At 45.6% G+C, this 17,448-nt stretch overlaps 1 protein-coding gene and 1 non-coding gene across 6 annotated transcripts in view; one reads left to right on the top strand and one right to left on the bottom strand.

Annotated features, from left to right (window-relative positions):
- Positions 1 to 1,022: 1,022 nt before the first annotated feature.
- Positions 1,023 to 1,095, bottom strand: TRNAR-CCU (transfer RNA arginine (anticodon CCU)). The gene has a single exon. It is a non-coding gene; the product is annotated as a tRNA-Arg (tRNA).
- Positions 1,096 to 2,507: 1,412 nt separating this feature from the next.
- Positions 2,508 to 17,448, top strand: part of PHAF1 (phagophore assembly factor 1) — a 28,019-nt gene continuing 13,078 nt past the window's right edge. Inside the window, exons 1-4 of one of the 5 annotated variants that reach the window (XM_033845924.2) lie at positions 2,508 to 2,630; positions 2,754 to 2,869; positions 8,593 to 8,675; positions 12,666 to 12,749. In XM_033845924.2, coding sequence (XP_033701815.1) covers positions 2,806 to 2,869; positions 8,593 to 8,675; positions 12,666 to 12,749 — 231 coding nt within the window. In that variant the 5' untranslated portion in view covers positions 2,508 to 2,630; positions 2,754 to 2,805. Of the gene's footprint in view, positions 2,646 to 2,675; positions 2,870 to 8,592; positions 8,676 to 12,665; positions 12,750 to 17,448 lie in introns of those variants that run through there. The other 4 variants (XM_033845923.2, XM_033845922.2, XM_033845925.2 and 1 more) reach the window with 4 other exon arrangements.

The following is a 17,448-nucleotide window of genomic DNA, read 5'->3' as shown; positions in this document are numbered from 1 at the left end:
CAAGGAGTTGTGACCCTTGATGAGATTAAGAAGGAATGTTATCTCCTAAGGAGGTCTGGTTAATGCAGGTGCATAACACACACTAAAGGGGAGGGAGGAGGCCCAAATTTTATGTTTAAATTTTTCTTGTCTTGCCATAAAATATGGATTTTATTCCATCATCACGTTGTTATCCATAGTGTGTGGCTTTCTCTTTCTCCTTCCTCTCTTATACCCTTCGTTGTCCACCAGAAATAAGTCCCTCCAAGTGTTTTTTAAATAGAAGAACCATTCCTAGTCTAGCTGGATTTGAGTTAAATTCAGACATTCCAAATTGACTAAGATTACTCCCCACCAACCTTATGTTTTTCTCCAGGCCAGCTGCCCAACAACACATCTTTAACGCTTGCCATGCATTGTAAGAGGTAAATGTCCCCCTGATCACTGGCCCCTGCCTCTTTCCCTGTATTCGGTATTATTGATAATTTTTTGTTTATCTTTCAAGAAATGTTCTCCCTTTTACGGTATGGCCAATGTTCTATTTTATTTATTTATTTTTTTGGCCGCACCATGCGCACAGCATACAGAATCTTAGTTCCCCGACCAGGGATGGAACCCGTGCCCCCTGCAATGGAAGCATGGAGGAGTCTTAACCACTGGACTGCCAGGGAAGCCCTAAGGCCAATGTTTCTTTTATTTCTGATTTTACAGGAAAAAAATGGGTCATACTATACAATTTTGCACCTGGCTTTTTTCTCTTGGAGCTCCTTCCACATCAGCACATAGAGATATACTTCATTTTAAAAAATGGATCCTATTATACATATATATCAGAGTTTAGTTAGCCACTTTCCTACTGGTGGACATCTCAGTGACTTAGTTTTATTATTTTGGCATAGGATTCTGCAAATGGACATCCTTCTCCGTATTTGTCTTTCAATATTTATTTATTTATTTTGGCTGCACTGGGTCTTAGTTGTGGCATACGGGCTCTTAGTTGTGGCATGCAGACTTCTTAGTTGCCACATGCATGTGGGATCTAGTTCCCCAACCAGGGATCGAACCTGGGCCCCCTCCATCAGGAGCACAAAGTCTTACCCACTGGACCACCAGGGAAGTCCCTCCATGTTTGTCTGTTTGTTTTTTAAATTTATTTATTTATTTATTTTTGGCTGCGCTGGGTCTTCTTTGCTGTGCGCTGGCTTTCTCTAGTTGCGGCGAGCGGGGCTACTCTTCATTGCGGTGCGCGGACTTCTCATTGCAGTGGCTTCTTGTCATGGAGCACCAGCTGTAGGTGCGAGGGCTTCAGTAGTTGTGGCTCGTGGGCTCAGTAGTTGTGGCTCACGAGCTCTAGAGCACAGGCTCAGTAGTTGTGGCGCACGGGCTTAGTTGCTCTGCGGCATGTGGGATCTTCCTGGACCAGGGATCAAACCCGTGTCCCCTGCATTGGCAGGCGGATTCTTAACCACTGCCAGTAGCAGTGGCCAAGTTTTGATAGAGCCTTCCATGTTACACTCCTATCAAGCCAGTTTAAGAATTTAGCATGTCACTCTCTCCCCTGCTGAAAACCTTTCTCCCGGGGCAATGTAATGCAAAGAATTTGAGTTCTACCGCCTAGGTCCACAAGGCCTTTAGCCAATCTGGGCCTCATTTTTTTTCCTGCCTGTAAAGTGAGATTATAACCAATCTTGCATCTCAGGGTGGTTGTGAGAATCCAGAGGCTGCATTCACCAAGGGTCAGCTCCAGAAGAAGCCTGGTTGTCTTTCAGTTTTAGAGTGTCCCAGGGCACGGGCCAATAGCTCAGGATGAACAGGCTAAAAGACCCCCTACTCCCGACTTGTAAATGAGGCAACTGAGGCACAAAGAGTACCAGCGGTTTGGTCAAAACCACACAGCGTTGGCGGTAAAGCCGTCTCTGGCGGAGTCCGAGCTGCTGCCCTGCGGGCTGCGCACAGCTGAAGGTACTCAACCAGGAGATCGGGCTTAGCTCCTCCCCTCTACCCTAGTCCTCTCCCTCAACTGCCCCCCGCCCCGCCCCTACACACATGCTCGAGCCCACTCCTCGTTTGCTTTGAGTTCGACCCGAGCCCCAGGGGCCGCAGCGAGAAGGAATCATTCCTGAACAACTAGAGGCAGCTGCGGCCGCTGTCAGTCTCGGCACCAACCGAGAGTGCCAGGGCGCTGGCGCGTCTTGGGCTTTGAGACTCCGTGTCCTCCCTCCCCGCTGGACCTCAGGTGGTGCGCCCTCGGAACTCGCCTTTTGCGCCCAGTGACTGTGAGTGGGCCGTACATGCAGAGACGGCAGACAGGTGCTGTACAGCCATGTCACATGCATGTATTGCGTGGTTCAGACATCCTTGTGTGAAACGTGTGCGGTGTGGTGTGCAGATGTAGAGGTTCACAGAGTACGGTGCTCCTCGTTCCAAGAGCGCCAGCACTTCCGGATGGTACTCTGAGGCCTCTCTCTGCCTTCGCCCGGACTGTCGCAGCAGCCTATCCGGAGTTTGCGCCTGAGTGACTCCGCCTTAGCTCCGCCCCCGCGATTGAAATCCCGCCTTCGCCCCGCCTCTGCCACACTTTACGGCCCCGCACGCCACTTTTGCCGCAGACGCTCCTGCTGCCGCCGCTGCTGAAAGCTGTTGCCGGTGAGGTGAGGTGAGGTCAGGTGAGGTGTGGTGTTGGGCCGGTAGCGTTGGCGACCGGGTAGAGGTGGAGAACAGGGCTGCCGCGGGTCGGCGGGGGCGGTGGGTCACCTGCTGCTTTGTTTCTTCAGCTCCGGTCCCGTCCGCACTGCCGCAGAGAGGCCGCCCCGGCGAGCCGAACCAATGCTGGATCTGGAGGTAGTGCCCGAGCGCTCTCTGGGAAATGAGCAATGGGAATTCGCTCTGGGTGAGTATGGGGTCCTCCCTCACGACCCTACTCGCTGATCCTTCCTTCCTTTCTGGCCCTTCCCACCTCTGGGCTCTGCTCCTTACTCCCCTGCGCCCGCGGCTCCTCGGCTCTTTGGAGCTCCAGCCACTAGATGCCCGCTCCGACCGCCCCGACCCGGCAGCGTACCGCTCTGCCAGGCCCTGACGCCCTTGCATCAGGCCTCAGCGGGGCCCCTCCTGGGGCAGTGCTTCAGTAATAATAACAATAACAATGGCTGACACGCCCCAAACATTGACTCAGGGCCAGGCCCCATTCTCCTCTGCATAATTATCTCAAGTATGCCGCCGGGGTTGCTACTCTTGTTATTTCTATCCCCATTTTACAGACCAAATAACTAAGAAGTGACTGACACCCTTAAACACCGCCACAGTGGTCTGTCTCCCTTTGCTTTTCTGGGCTGTGGGTAGCCTCTAGGAGAAACCCAGGCACTGTTCTCATCGTCAGATGTCGGGGATCTGGTCAAGGGAGTTAAGGAGAGTTTGTGTGTGTTAAAGGAAATTCTGACTAGCTTCCTTCTCGTTTTTATGTGGTTGATGTGTGGTGTAATCTAAACCCAGACCTTAGCCGAGAGAGTTAAAGGTTGAATGAAATAGGAGTTCGGGGAAAGTAACATTTAGCTTGTAGAAAATGCAGGTTGGCCATTTTGTGAGTTTTGGCCCATTTTTTCCCTTTCCTCAACGTCACTACCTTTATGTGTACAATCATTTGCATTCGGTAACCCCAGAGGGTGTTTACTTTTATGTTCCAGCACTAGGAAGGAGGGGGTGGGGAGTGGGTGTCTGTGCTGTTTGTTTGTGCAGGGCTGAACTTTTGTCACACTAATTTGGGCTACTGGACTGAGGCAGCTGCTCCATTGGGCTATAGCTTATCCTTGAATCTGGAAGACTCATGTCTATGGAGATAGGGTAGTTGAGAAACTGCAGAACAGATTTGCTGGTAGGACTCTGCTGGTGCTCAGTGTCTCCGTGAACTGAACAACAATCCTCCTCTGGGTTGTAGGAGACAGTTTTATTGAGAATTTTCAGTCACCTTCTCGCAACACTGCAGCTTCTTGTGAAGCACCAAGAACTTGATTGAGAGGCTAATAATAATATCTTTGCCGCCAGGCCCATTTGTCATGCTGATGCTGTTTGGCTTCTAGTTAGGAAAGAACCTCCCCTAACCACAGCTTATGCTCATACCAAGACTTCACAGGGTGGAGTGAAAACTGTAACTGTAGCTTCAAACTGTGCTTGATGGTGTGACCAGGTTGTGGATCTCTGTAGTGCAGTCTCTGGGTCAAAAGTAGTGATTAGGATATCATTTGAGATTTCCAAAAAATTGGGTGGGAGAGTAAGGCTTCTTCTGTCAACTGTTGCTTTGATACCTTAACCCCTACTCCTAACTTTGCCAGTTTCTAGGAATTAAGGATTTGGGTAGTTCTTTTAGGCTGTCTAAGTAGCAACCACAAACAGTGAAAAGAGCATTTTTGTACATTGGGCCCAGAATTGAACTTTGAGTGAAAGCTTAGTTCCTCGGGGAACTAAGATCCCACAAGCCGCTCAGCATGACCAAAAAAAAAAATTCGTATTTTTGAATTGTGTCTGCCTGAGAGATGGTGGTCATTTAACTTCCCCAAGCTTTTTATAAAAAAGTAATTTTTCCCTCTTTCTCAATCTTCTTCCCAGCCCTCAACACATTTAAACTGCACTTGAGGCTGATAGGTAGGGATAGGTCTAGTAAATGGATCTGTGCTTTAGAATTACATTCTTAGGCTAGACTAAAGTCACCACAACCCTGTAAGGTGACCTCCATTTGCCAGATGAAGAACAGGCTCGGAAAGGCAGAGAGGAGAAAAAGAAGTCTAACAGGGATTTTCTGCTTCTCACTGCTCTGTCCTGAGTATGGGCTCAGCTTTGTCTCCAGGTTTCTTTTTGGAATCTGTGCAAATGCAGATATATCTAGCCCTTGCCATCATCCGCCTGGCACGGTGAGGAGCTGCATCCAGCTTTTTGGCGGCCTTCCTGGCCTTTGTGTACTCTTGGGAGATTAGGGAAATGCCAACAACACAGAGACAGGAAAGCCTAGGCAGAGAGGAATCTCTGAGAGTGCCACCCATGGGTTGACCAATGGTGGAGTAAAGGCAGTGCAAACTTGAAATGTTTTCAATGAGACTTGCAGGATGTATTGGTATGGAGACATATCTCTAAATTCGTTTTTAAATTAATCTTGAAAAAAATTGATAACTAACAAGGACCTACTGTATAGCACAGGGAACAGGGAACTCTTCTCAGTACTCTGTAATGACCTATATGGGAAAAGAATCTAAAAAAGAGTGGACATATGTATATGTATAACTGATTCACTTTGCTGTACAGCAGAAACTAACACAACATTTTATATCACCTATACTCCAATAAAAAAAATTTTTAAAAATTAATCTTAAAAATGCCCAAGCAAGGTAGATTTAAAGGGTCACTGGAGAATGGTCTTCTCTGAGATTACCTTGTTCCAGAGAGACTAGGGGCTTACTCTATTGAAGGGTCATTCTGTGGACTCTGCTTATAATCATTGAAAATTGAGTAAGAAGTGGTCATAAGCCCTGAAGAGCTTAGTCTAGTGGGAGGGAAGGCGTACAGAAATAGTTCATTTTATTATAATGAGGTAGAGGTTGTATAGGGTGCTGTGGAAGGGGAGAAGAGACTTGACCTGACCTGGGAGTTCAGAGAAGGCTTCCTATTAATCTGTAGGAACCAATACCATTCCTGGAGCCAGTGAGCACCAGGAAGGCCCTATCAGAAGTCTACTGCCAGATTTTTCAACTACACTTCCATAGACATAAATCTTCCAGTCAGGTTTTAAAAAAAAAAAAAAAGTGGGAAAGATAGATGGTGTGGGGAGCTGCAAGCAACTTGGTATTTTAATTAGAGCATGATGTACTAGTGGAAGAAGATCAGATCCCCAGATTCCCTATTTGTAGTTAGCTGCCTGGGACACTATCAAAGAGTCTCTGTTCAGTGGAAAAAAGGATGTCTATTAGTAAAGTGTTGTGGACATGGGTTTAGGAAGAAAGTTTGGTGACTAGATTTGGAGATATGGGTAAGGAAGAGGAATCTAGAGGTTTCTGGCTTGAGTGACTGTGTTAGAGATGAGATCCAGAATACAAAGGAGAGGCCAGATTGAAGAGAAGATTCTGTCAACTCTTCATTTGCCTTTTTTTAAAGGTTTATTTATTTATTTAAAATATTTATTTATTTATTTGGCTGCACCAGGTCTTAGTTGTGCCACGTGGGAGCTTTAGTTGCGGCATGCGGGATCTAGTTCCCTGGCCAGGGATCAAACCTGGGCCCCCTGCATTGGGAGTGTGGAATCTTAACCACTGGACCACCAGGGAAGTCCCTATTTGCCTTTTGATATATACAGAAAACAGATTGAGATGTAAGTCAGAAACTAGTTGGTTGGGTGAGTGAGGGATGGGCAGAAGGAAATACTGCCCATCATAGAGACTTGGGAAAGTTGGAGGAACAGCAGGAAAGAGTGGTATTGATGGAGACAGGATGAGAATTCTCAGAGGGAGAGGGTGGTCCTAAGGGCCTATAGGATCTGTTTATTGTACCTAATTGCTTTATTTCACTCATTCAGAGCTCGACAGGTACATAGAACCACTTACTGTTGTGTGGTGGGCATGGTGATTGAGTGCTGAGGATACAGCCGTAAGACAGACATTGTCTCTGTCCTCAAGGAGGCATGTAGGGGAGACTCTTACAGATAAATAAATGGAATGGGAGGCTTCATTAGATAAGGCAGTCAGGGAAGTGAAGTGTGAGCCAAGACCTGAAGAGTGAGAAGAACCAGCTATGGGAAGAACATTTCAGCAGAGTTGAGTTAGTGCAAAAGCCTAAAGTGGCCAAGAGCTTGATGTGTGCTAGGAACAAAGGGAGGCTTGGTGAGCAGTGGAAAGAGTAGAGGAGGTGGCCAAGGTCCAGAATATTCAGGGCTGTTAGGTGATGGCATGTTGTTTGGGTTTTATCCCCCTGGATTGTGAAACCACTGGAGGGTTATAAGCAGGCAAATAATGAGTAAGGTGTAGGATGTGTAGACTGACCATATACTCCACACCCTTTGGGGGGTTAGGTAACTCTTAGAGCTAGAATGGTGCTCGGGTTTCTTTGCCATATACATGGTTGGTTCCCTTTAGAGACCTTTTGTAGCCTTCCTTTACCAGCAGCTGTGTGACAACTGGTCGTTGGTGGCTGCTTTGTCTGCTCCAGGTGGGTTACTCCCTGGAAGCCTCAGGACCCAAAGATTCCAAGGCCAGGAATTTGATGTGGTTAGGTGCAAAAGAACCGTCCCTCAAGAAACTGGTTTGTGCCATGTGGCCTTCTCTTTCTCAGCACCTGAGGTTATCTGTCTTGCCTACATGGATGTTTGCCCATTCCCTATGGGAGAGACAGCATAGATGCTTCTCCATTTCAGGAATGGCAAAGCTGAATGGTGCATCAACTTGTTCATATTCTCAACAAACATTTAAGTCTCTACTGTGTGCCAGGCTCTATGCTATAGAAGACTGGGAAGTACCTTAAGGTGTGGTTCCCTCCAACTTTCTTCAAACCGTAGAATGGACCATTGAATGAAGGCAGGATTAGATCATTGTTTAAATGTAGATGGGTCACACATTTTTTAACTTTCCAATTCTTTGTGTGTGAGCTCTTTTCTGCACATCTCTCCTGGAATCAGAGGTAAACTGATCTTGAATGTGAGCCACTGTGCTGCCCCAAGGTCATATGGTGGTCCTTCTTCCTTTCTCTTATTACCTAGCCCATAATCCTTCAGTCCCACTAAATAAATGTTTATTCAACAGCCACTGTATGGGTCCCCAGTGCTGGGGATCCAGAGAGTGGTGAATAACACAGACACTGTCCTTGCACTCATGAAGCTTTGTTTTTGGATTGTCTCTGAGTTTCTTCTTGTTTGAAATATAATGCACTCTGTGAGAACATACTTTTTGCTGTTCCCCATGAGTCCCTGGAATCTTTGAGATGTCATTGGGATCTGGATTTCTTAAACTGGGGGCATATGTAAATTTGTTTAAAATGGCCCACAAGTTAAAAAATCAAGTGTTAAGATTTAGAGGATGTTTGTGGGTTGATAAGTGAGAATCCATTGAAATCCTTCATAAAATAAGTTGATTCTGGTAATTGTGTGATATTTTTTTCACTTTTTAAATGAGCCCTTACAAATCATATGCTCCTGCAGACTAAAAGAGGAGACAGATATCAGAAAGGAAGAGAGGAAGGACCTGCCTAGGTTATATGTAATCATGGCAGAGTGAGAATCAGAACCTTGGCCTCCAGAGTCATGCAGTCAATGCATTTCTTACTCTATTCTTTGGTTCCAGCTGACTTGCTTTCTCTAAGCCCTTTGCCTGCTTGGGATCAACATGGAAGTCCCCATTTCCAGGAAGTCTTTTATATTTACTCCCTCCCCTTATACAATCCACTTATTCCCTTAGTGCTTGCCATTAACTTTATTCTCTAGCTCTTACTGCTTATTGAACGTTTATTTACTCAATATGTCCATAGACTTTAGTGGCGTCTGCTCCCACCCCAGGCTTTACTACAGGGACTAATGCCTAGTACAGTGATAGATGCCAGTAAATGGATAGCCCAAGTAACCACACAGGTGTCCTTGCTTTATTTCAGGAATGCCTCTGGCTCAGGCAGTAGCCATTCTTCAGAAGCACTGTCGCATCATAAAAAATGTCCAGGTTCTCTACAGTGAACAGGTGAGTGGTGGCTGATTTGTTTACTGAAATAGCATCCCTACTCAGTGAATCATTTCTGGAAGCTGATGCTCTGGGAGATACTGACTGGCAGGAATTCCTAGGTCAATGCATTTGAATGGGAGAGTCTTCAACACTAGTCAGTTACCAAGTACATTTTCTTTGATTCTGAAACTTGTGGTTTTGATAATCTAGTGCTGCCAAGCTTAGACAAGCCGTAATAACCAAACTTGGTTTTTTTATTATGTTTGACTTACCTACTGGCTCTTAAAAGGGGCTTTTTCAGTGGGAGGCCACCTCAGGGATTGTCTGGTCTTCTAGGGTGCTTGCCTTCCACTTTCATGTTTAGTCTTTTCTGCTTTGTTGATTGCTTTGGTTTGTGTTCAGGATTGTTGCAGTACAGATTTCTGGCTAGCACAGCATCCCAGACTTGAAAAAAAGCAGGTATAGCTCACCCCTTTACTGAGAATGATCTGATATACGGAAATTACAAAACATTGGCTCCAAGTTAATGGACATGTTTTACTTTTTTTTTTTTTTTTTGTCTGATTTATGGTAGTCTCTATTAATGTTGTGCCCAGAATTAACCCCTATAGTATAATGTTATATGTACCTACAAGGACCTTTTCAGTTTCCAGAAAGAGTATACTATATTTTAGGTTGGCAGTGGAGCAGAACTTTTTGAACATCAGGATTTCTTTTATTAGGTTTTATAAGTAAAGTTAGAAACATTTTTATAGACCTTTAGAAATAAGATTCTTCTTATCTCTAAAAATGCAGTCTCCCTTCTGTTGAACTCACTGGAATCCGTAGTTCTTCTGGACACAGACACTATGGAGCAACCTTTGTGGTGCCCTGTGTGTCATAAACCTCAGGGAATAGTTTTGATCCTACACAGGCTATAAGATGTTCTCAGTGCCTTTTCTGAGACCCTTTAAGTACCAAAATGATGATTTTATTTCCATTTGTTTCAATTAGTTTCTGATCCTAAAGCAACTAACAGCTTATTTTTGACATGAAGAATGTTGTGGATTAGAGGTGGGTGAGATTTCTGTGAGGCTTCCCAGTTTGGCTTAGTGTCAGAGTTGAGCCTGTTACCTATACCCAAACATTATATTTCATAGTACTGTACCCCTCTGCCAGCCTAGTGAGGCCCATGTGAGGGGTCCTTCTGAGACAGGGAATGCTTAATCTCCAAGCAAGTGCTTGGATATTCTTGTGCCTACCACAAAACACAGAACTTGGGCAGAGGTTCGTGGAGCCACAATGCCAAAATGGTTTCTCATTTATTAAATGAAGAATGGTGACTTCCTCTTTTTTGCACTCAGATCATCCCTAACCTTATTTGACTTTCAGTGTTAGACCATGAGGGACTTACTCAGGACAGGTAGCAGCCATCAAAACAGGGATAATGGGCTTACTTCTTGAACTTATAGCCACCAGTACATTTAGTTAAATCAGATTTAAGCACCCAAGATTAGATACATTAGAAAGTAGGCTTTAAACTTTCTTAACCAATTATTTTAAATGAAGTATATTTCATATATCACTACCTTGTTGTCTGTCATTCCAGTCTTTGGGTACAAATAGTAGTTTTAACTTTTAACATTAATTAAGCTAATTTCCCCCAGTGTCTTCTAAGCAGCTGGAATCATAGGGTTTTGGGGTTTTTTTTGTTTGTTCTATTTATTTATTTACTTTTGGCTGCATTGGGTCTTTGTTGCTGCATGCGGGGCTTTTCTCTAGTTGCAGCGAGCAGGGACTACTCTTCATTGCGGTGGCTTCTCTTGTTGCGGAGCACAGGCTCTAGGTGCACGGGCTTCAGTAGTTGTGGCACACAGGCTCACTAGTTGTGGCTCACGGGCTTAATTGTTCCGCGGCATGTGGGATCTTCCCGGGCCAGGGCTCAAAACTGTGTCTCCTGTATTGGCAGGTGGATTCCCAACCACTGCGCCACCAGGGAAGCCCCCGGAATCATAGGTTTTTAAATCCAGACCTTGGTTCAGATCTATGCTTTTCCCCATTTCTTGGTTGTCCGACTGTAGCAAGTTAATAACCCGACTGGTTCTCCTTCTGTAAAGTGGATATGGTTTCCTTATAATAGAATAATCTTTTGATGAGGATCAAGAGGAAATAGTCTCTCATATGGTGCTTCTTAAATGTGGATCCTGTCCTCTTCTGCCGTCCTTCCCTTCCTTTCCCATTTGTGTCTTTGCTTCCCATCATGTGCAGAAAATCATTTGGCCCCATTAAACATTTCAGAAATATCTTGTCTCTAGCAAATCACACCTTGGAAATTAAATGTGCGTATCAAGTAGGTCCCATCTTTCTTACAGGGAAGAGATGTTAACAACTAGCAGAGACAGCTTTACTGAACTGGAAAGTACCTGCTTAAACACCACATAGTACATATGCATTTTGGTTCTGTAGATATAAAGTACTAATAAAACATTAATTGTGAGGATGATTTGCTTGCTTTTGAAAATTGCTTGCTTTTGAAAATTGCTTAGTTATGTCCTGAATTGTAACAATGGCAGGGAAAAAAATGATCAGATGTTGGGAGCGTGTAAGAAAATTCAGATACTCCAAGCAAGGATCTTGAAAGATGCTAAAATCTTGCTTCATCCTGCTTACCACCATGGACTAGCCCTCTCAGAAATAGAACTGTGTATTCTGGGTTGAGAGTAGGTGACCTAAGGTCAGGGTTCATTATTCCATTATGGTGCTTGACACCTAATGGTTTAGACATTCATACAGAGCTACTGGAAAATTACAACATTCTTTCTTCTAGTGTTTGCCAGGCATAATGGTGCCACCTGGGCCTGCTGTCTTGTGAAGCTCAGTGGGGTGGAGGGGAGCAGACAATCTGAGCTAATCTCAGAAAGCTCCTTCTAGAGAATTTTTCCAGTAAGGCCCACACCAGCAGTGGCACCTGGCCTTCCAGCCCATATCTCTGTCTCTCACAGGCATACTTTCATTTACTGGGCCTACCTTGAGAAGCTCTATAAAGAAACTTGTCTAAACCCTTTTGACAGCTGTGTGCCAGTTTCAAGAAGGGGCAGGGGTTTGGATGGTGGTGTTTTTCTTCTACTTCTGGGCAGCCTGGTTCAGGCATATGGAGAGTCTTCAGACTTTGAATTGATTGCATTGGCATAGAAGCAGGCAGGTGGGGCAGACTCTAGGAAAGAGTACTGTATGCTGAGTGCTGAGCTTGGTGCTTTCTGATCTACTATCTATGTCCTCATAACAACCCTGGAGGGGAAGGGATGATGGTATTCCCATGAAGAAACTAGAGCTCAGAGAAGTTTAGAGAGTCACTTAAGGTCACCAGCTCACCAAGACAGAAGGCCAGCTCTGTCCACTGCTTTGCTGCTGCTCCCCTCCCCTCAGGACTCAGAAGGGGCAAATGTAGAAATATGACTCCTTAGGTATTAGACTTGGGCTTTTCACTTTCTGATACGGGATGGTGCGGGGAGGGAGGGAGGAGTAAAAGTGTCATCTCATACATAACCAGATCACAAGGTACTTCTTTGTCCTGGAATCTGGCATAAAACAGTCAAAGAATAAAATGTGTTTTCCTGTGGGTGGTACAGACAGCCTGGGAGTGAACGGACATAGGTTCAGCTAACATGCATTCACCATTACTTGCTGAGTTTGGATCCTGGCGAGGCCTTTTACAAGGCTTTTATTCCTCATCAACTACTCTGTAGGTTTGACAGCAGTAAACCCATGCTACAATGTGGACCCGGGACCCTTGAAAGAAAATGGCCTGTATACTCACATAATTTTGGCCTTTTCTCCCAGGTAATAACTCAAAGGCTGGAAGTAGAGGACACTGCGTTCACAAACCAGTTTCTGGCTTCCAAACCTGTCAGCTGTCTACACTTAGATATTCCCTGTACACTGCATTTATGTTATAAGGTTTCAGTGGGTGCTGGTGAGAATACTACATGTTCAGAGTGTGTACTTATTTATTATTTTGGTTTTTTGTAGTCTCCTCTAAGCCATGACCTCATCCTTAACCTGACTCAGGACGGGATCAAACTACTGTTTGATGCTTTCAATCAGAGACTTAAGGTAACTATAAATGACGAGTAAAGTTTCACGTCAGGCTGATTAACGTGTGACGTTGTGGGATGTTTCTGAAACTCATAAGTGGGAGTAGACTTTTGTGTTTTAGAGACAACCACAATATAGGGGACTGAAGCTGTGCCTGTTCCCCTAAAAAGAGAGAAGCTGGGGGTGGATTGGGATGGTTGGAAAGAGGCTGGGAAGGACTCCAGCCCCAGGCTGCAGAGGTGAAGGAGAAAGAGTGTTGAAGATTTGGACTGTGGGGAGGGGGCTTTTATGTTGAATAGGAAAATGAGAGGAGCTAAGTATTTGGCATTTATTTTATTTATTTATTTTTGGCTGCGTTGGGTCTTCATTGCTGCGCGCGGGCTTTCTCTAGTTGCGGTGAGTGGGGACTCTTCTTCCTTGCGGTGCGTAGGCTTCTCATTGCAGTGGCTTCTCTTGTTGCAGAGCACAGGCTCTAGGCACGTGGGCTCAGTAGTTGTGGCTCGTGGGCTCTAGAGCGCAGGCTCAGTAGTTGTGGCGCACGGGCTTAGTTGCTCCGCGGCATGTGGGATCTTCCCGAACTGGGGCATGAACCCGTGTCCCCTGCATTGGCAGGCAGACTCTCAACCACTGCGCCACCAGGGAAGCCCTAGTAAGGTTTTTATATCTTGTTGTTTTGCTTCATTCTTGGGTCAAACAATAAGACTGGGAATATGAAAAATGGAAACTGTTCTTCCTAAAATGCTGAAGCTTGGACCTTAACACCACCAGCACTGAGTTGATTCTTGAGCCCCTTTAAAAAGAAATGTAGGGCTTCCCTAGTGGCACGGTGGTTGGGGGTCCGCCTGCCAATGTAGGGGGCGCGGGTTCGTGCCCCAGTCCGGGAGGATCCCACGTGCCGTGGAGCAGCTGAGCCCGTGAGCCATGGCCGCTGGGCCTGTGCGTCTGGAGCCTGTGCTCCGAGAGGCCGCAGCAGTGAAAGGCCCGCATACTGCAAAAAAAAAAAGGAAATGTAAACAAACAGCTTGCTGGTATGTAGGGTTGTCTTAATTGGCAGTCAAGTGCAGTTTACTAACACCTGTTTCAGTCCACGATGTTTTTAATACACTATTTACAAATGCCTGGACATGAAAGGTTAGTCATGTGACATCAGACTCATGCCTCAGAGTCATAAGGTTGAATGTGGCTCAGGGCAGTGGCATGCCAGAGCCATCGTCCTGGTTAGGTTATATATAGAGTTGTCTTTCCAAAAGGCTTGGAAGACAACATGGAAAAATGATCTGTACATGGAATAAGAATTCCTCATTTATGATGGTTTTCCAAAAGGAAAGTTTGATGTGAACATTCTTATCCCCACAACACCCTTGCCTCCTCTTGTAGGCTCAGTCATCCTGTCTTTACTGACCAGAAGTTCCACACTGGCAAAGGGTAGAAGGTGGTCTTCAGTGTGGCTTCTTCACAAATTAGGGGAAATTAATCTGGAAACACCTTTACAAAGAGTCATTTGTTTTTAACTTGGTAAATCCACTTTAGGAAACATAACCCAAAAAGATTATGGGGAGGGTAGTAATGCCAGATATTTACAGCAGGGCTTTTCATAGTAATGAAGAGCCAGAAGCAACCTAAATAGACAACAGTGGGCGATAGATAGGCAGCCTACCATAGAGTTACAGCATGGTGAGGACAATATTATATATTTAGTGAGCACTTAGTACACGTTAGGCACATGGCTGAGTGTTTCCCATGCATTTCCTAATTTAATCTTAACAAGCCTGTAAGTGGTACTTCTTACCAATGAAATAACAGAGGGACAGGATAAGTGGTCTAGCTGACACCAAGCTTTTAACCCTATGTTACCAGAGTGCAGTAACTGGCCACTGGGAATAGAAATGGCTTAGGTTTGTTGATGAGTATGGGAAATAGATGTGATAAAAGCTGAAGAAAATAGTGTAAGCATACTATGCAGAAAAGTGAGGAATGGGAAAAGAGATAGAATAGAACCTTCTCTCTGCCTTCTGTGGGGTCCCTATGAAGAAAGAGGGGCTGGGGCCCTGCCTGAGCCTCTGGAAACTGAGGAAGTAATCCCTCAGGTGCCTTGGTTGGTACCAAGTCTGACCTCACCCATCTGCCTGCCCCTCCATCCAAGGGCTTCAGAAGCTGCTTCTCCCCGATGCTATGTCCTGCAGTTTCCCCATCCTCTCACTCCCTATCTATGAGAGAGCATTATGGAATGAGTCTTCACAAGTCACAATCTTTACAGCCACATGTCTTTTCCTTTCCTGTCTTGGGTGCTGCCATGTCTTCTCTTCTAGGGAAATCAAGGTCTTTTCCAGCCCAGAGGGTGGAAAACCATGGACTTCAGATTTCCCCAGCTACTTGTCCCTATGGCCCAGCAAGCTCCATAGGTCAAAATCTGCTTGTTGATTCTGGCAAGGGACCCAGAGTGCTGGCTGTCTTGGAGTCCTTCGTGTCACAGGTGCCACGCCATAAGTGTTGGTGTGGGCTGTTGGCAGGTGAATGATAGTGTCACAGCAAGAATATCCTGGAGGCCCACAGGGTGAGCGATGGGCAGCCCTTGGGGGATCGTTAGCCAGCCATAGTAGTAGCACTCAAAGAGGCAGAGTGCTTGCCTCTGCTATACAAGCAGGGATTCTGGCTGAGGGTTGAGGCCTCTGCCAGCATGGGACCCCGACCTCAGTAAAATGGCATACCAGTGTGGCATAATACACTGCCATGCCCAGGCTTTCTGAAGGTAGTGTCATGAATCACAGCTATTCCCCTGCCCTTGCATGACCTCTCTTGGCACCACTTTTCATATTTTTGAGCTTCATATTGCCCTTAGCTATCTTCATACCCAGCTGACTCCCTGACATGTGTTGTATACCTCCTCTGTGCAAACTAATCAGCCAGACCTCAAGGGGCTTAACTCAGTGGTACCAGTGAACAGCATATGCTAATAGCGGTACCAGTGAGCAGCATATACTAATAATACTAATAGTGTAGGAAAGGGTAGATTGAAGTGCTACAACAGCCCAGCAGAGGGAGTGATTCTTAGCAGCAGGTAGGATCAGAATAGCTGCACCTTATAGTGAAGAGGTGCCCAATTTGTGGTTCAGTTATGATTCTCAAACAAAGTTAAAGACAAGTCTGACCAAGAATGAACTGCCTGTTATGTCTCTGTTCCTGTGACAATGCCAGATGCTCCTGTACCCAGTGTCCCACAGCCCTTCCCAGGATGAAGCCCTGATTGTCAGGGCAAACAGACGTTGAACCAGCTCTGCTTGTGCTTCTTCAATGGGGGCCAAACCTCCCAGCTGTAGGATACCAGATGGTGCTCTAGGCCTCAGCCAGCTATGCTACTGCCTGCCTAGCCCTTGACGCCATTGTCATAAAAGACTTCACAACGCTCATTACTTGGCATCGCTAGTGGCTGAGAGTTCGATACCTTTTCCTTTGTCTCATTCCTGAGTTCTTGACATTTCATCTGAGGCTGAACCTTTTGAAACTTCACAAGGGTCCTGAAGTTCTCCAGGTTTGACCAGATGCTCTTCGTTAGGGATATAGCTGAATATTGTCACACTTGACCTAAGCTAATGTAATATGACTTGTTTTCTAGTAGGATAGACCTCTCCCTCCATCTTTTTTTGTTTTTGTAAACCACAGTATTTTGAAGCTATTTTTGAAAGGGACTTGATTTGGGTTTTTATAATGCAGCAAAGTATATAATAAAAGGAAGGGGGCTCAGTATCCCCCTTACAGGTTACAGCCTTCACAAACTGCATGAATTTGTTTCTGTGAAGGGTTTTACTGTCCTGTAGCATGGTATGTACAATCTTTTATGTGACCGAGCACTAGATGATATCTAAAAACCTGATGCAGAATGTCCATGGACATCTGTTGAACAATCCACTAGAAAGAGGGGTAGGGTGAGTTTATGCTGTGTGTGTGGTATGGGTTTTTCTTCCAGAGTTAAAAATAAGAACAGGGGCTTCCCTGGTGGGGCAGTGGTTAAGAATCCGCCTGCCAATGCAGGGGACACGGGTTTGAGCCTTGGTCCGGGAAGATCCCACATGCCGCAGAGCAGCTAAGCCTGTGTGCCACAACTACTGAACCTGCACTCTAGAGCCCATGAGCCACAACTACTGAAGCCAGCGCACCTAGACCCCGTGCTCCACAAGAAGAGAAGCACTGCAATGAGAAGCCCATGTGCCGCAACGAAGAGTAGCCCCCGCTTGCTGCAACTAGAGAAAGCCCGTGTGCAACAACAAAGACCCAACACAGCCATAAACAAACAAAACAAATAAATAAATTTAATTAAAAAAAACAAAAACAAAAGAATCCGCCTGCCAATGCAGGAGACACGGGTTCGAGCCCTGGTCCGGGAAGATCCCACATGCCACAGAGCAACTAAGCCCATGCACCACAACTACTGAGTCTGCGCTCTAGAGCCTGCAAGCCACAACTACTGAGCCCATGTGCCACAACAACTGAAGCCCGCGTGCCTAGAGCCCATGCTCCCAACAAGAGAAGCCACCACAATGAGAAGCCTGTGCGCCACAACCAGAGAAGAGCCCGCATGCAGCAACGAAGACCCAACACAGTCAAAAAGAAAATAAATAAAATAAATAAATTTATATATTAAAAAAAACGTAATGTGCAGTGCTTCAGGAGAATTTCAACTAGTGATAATTTTTTTTTCTTCACTACTCTATAAATGTCT

Source organism: Tursiops truncatus, chromosome 19, assembly GCF_011762595.2.
Source record: "Tursiops truncatus isolate mTurTru1 chromosome 19, mTurTru1.mat.Y, whole genome shotgun sequence".
In the NCBI taxonomy this organism is placed as follows: Eukaryota; Metazoa; Chordata; class Mammalia; order Artiodactyla; family Delphinidae; genus Tursiops; species Tursiops truncatus.
This window is presented reverse-complemented; position numbering and strand designations above follow the sequence as displayed.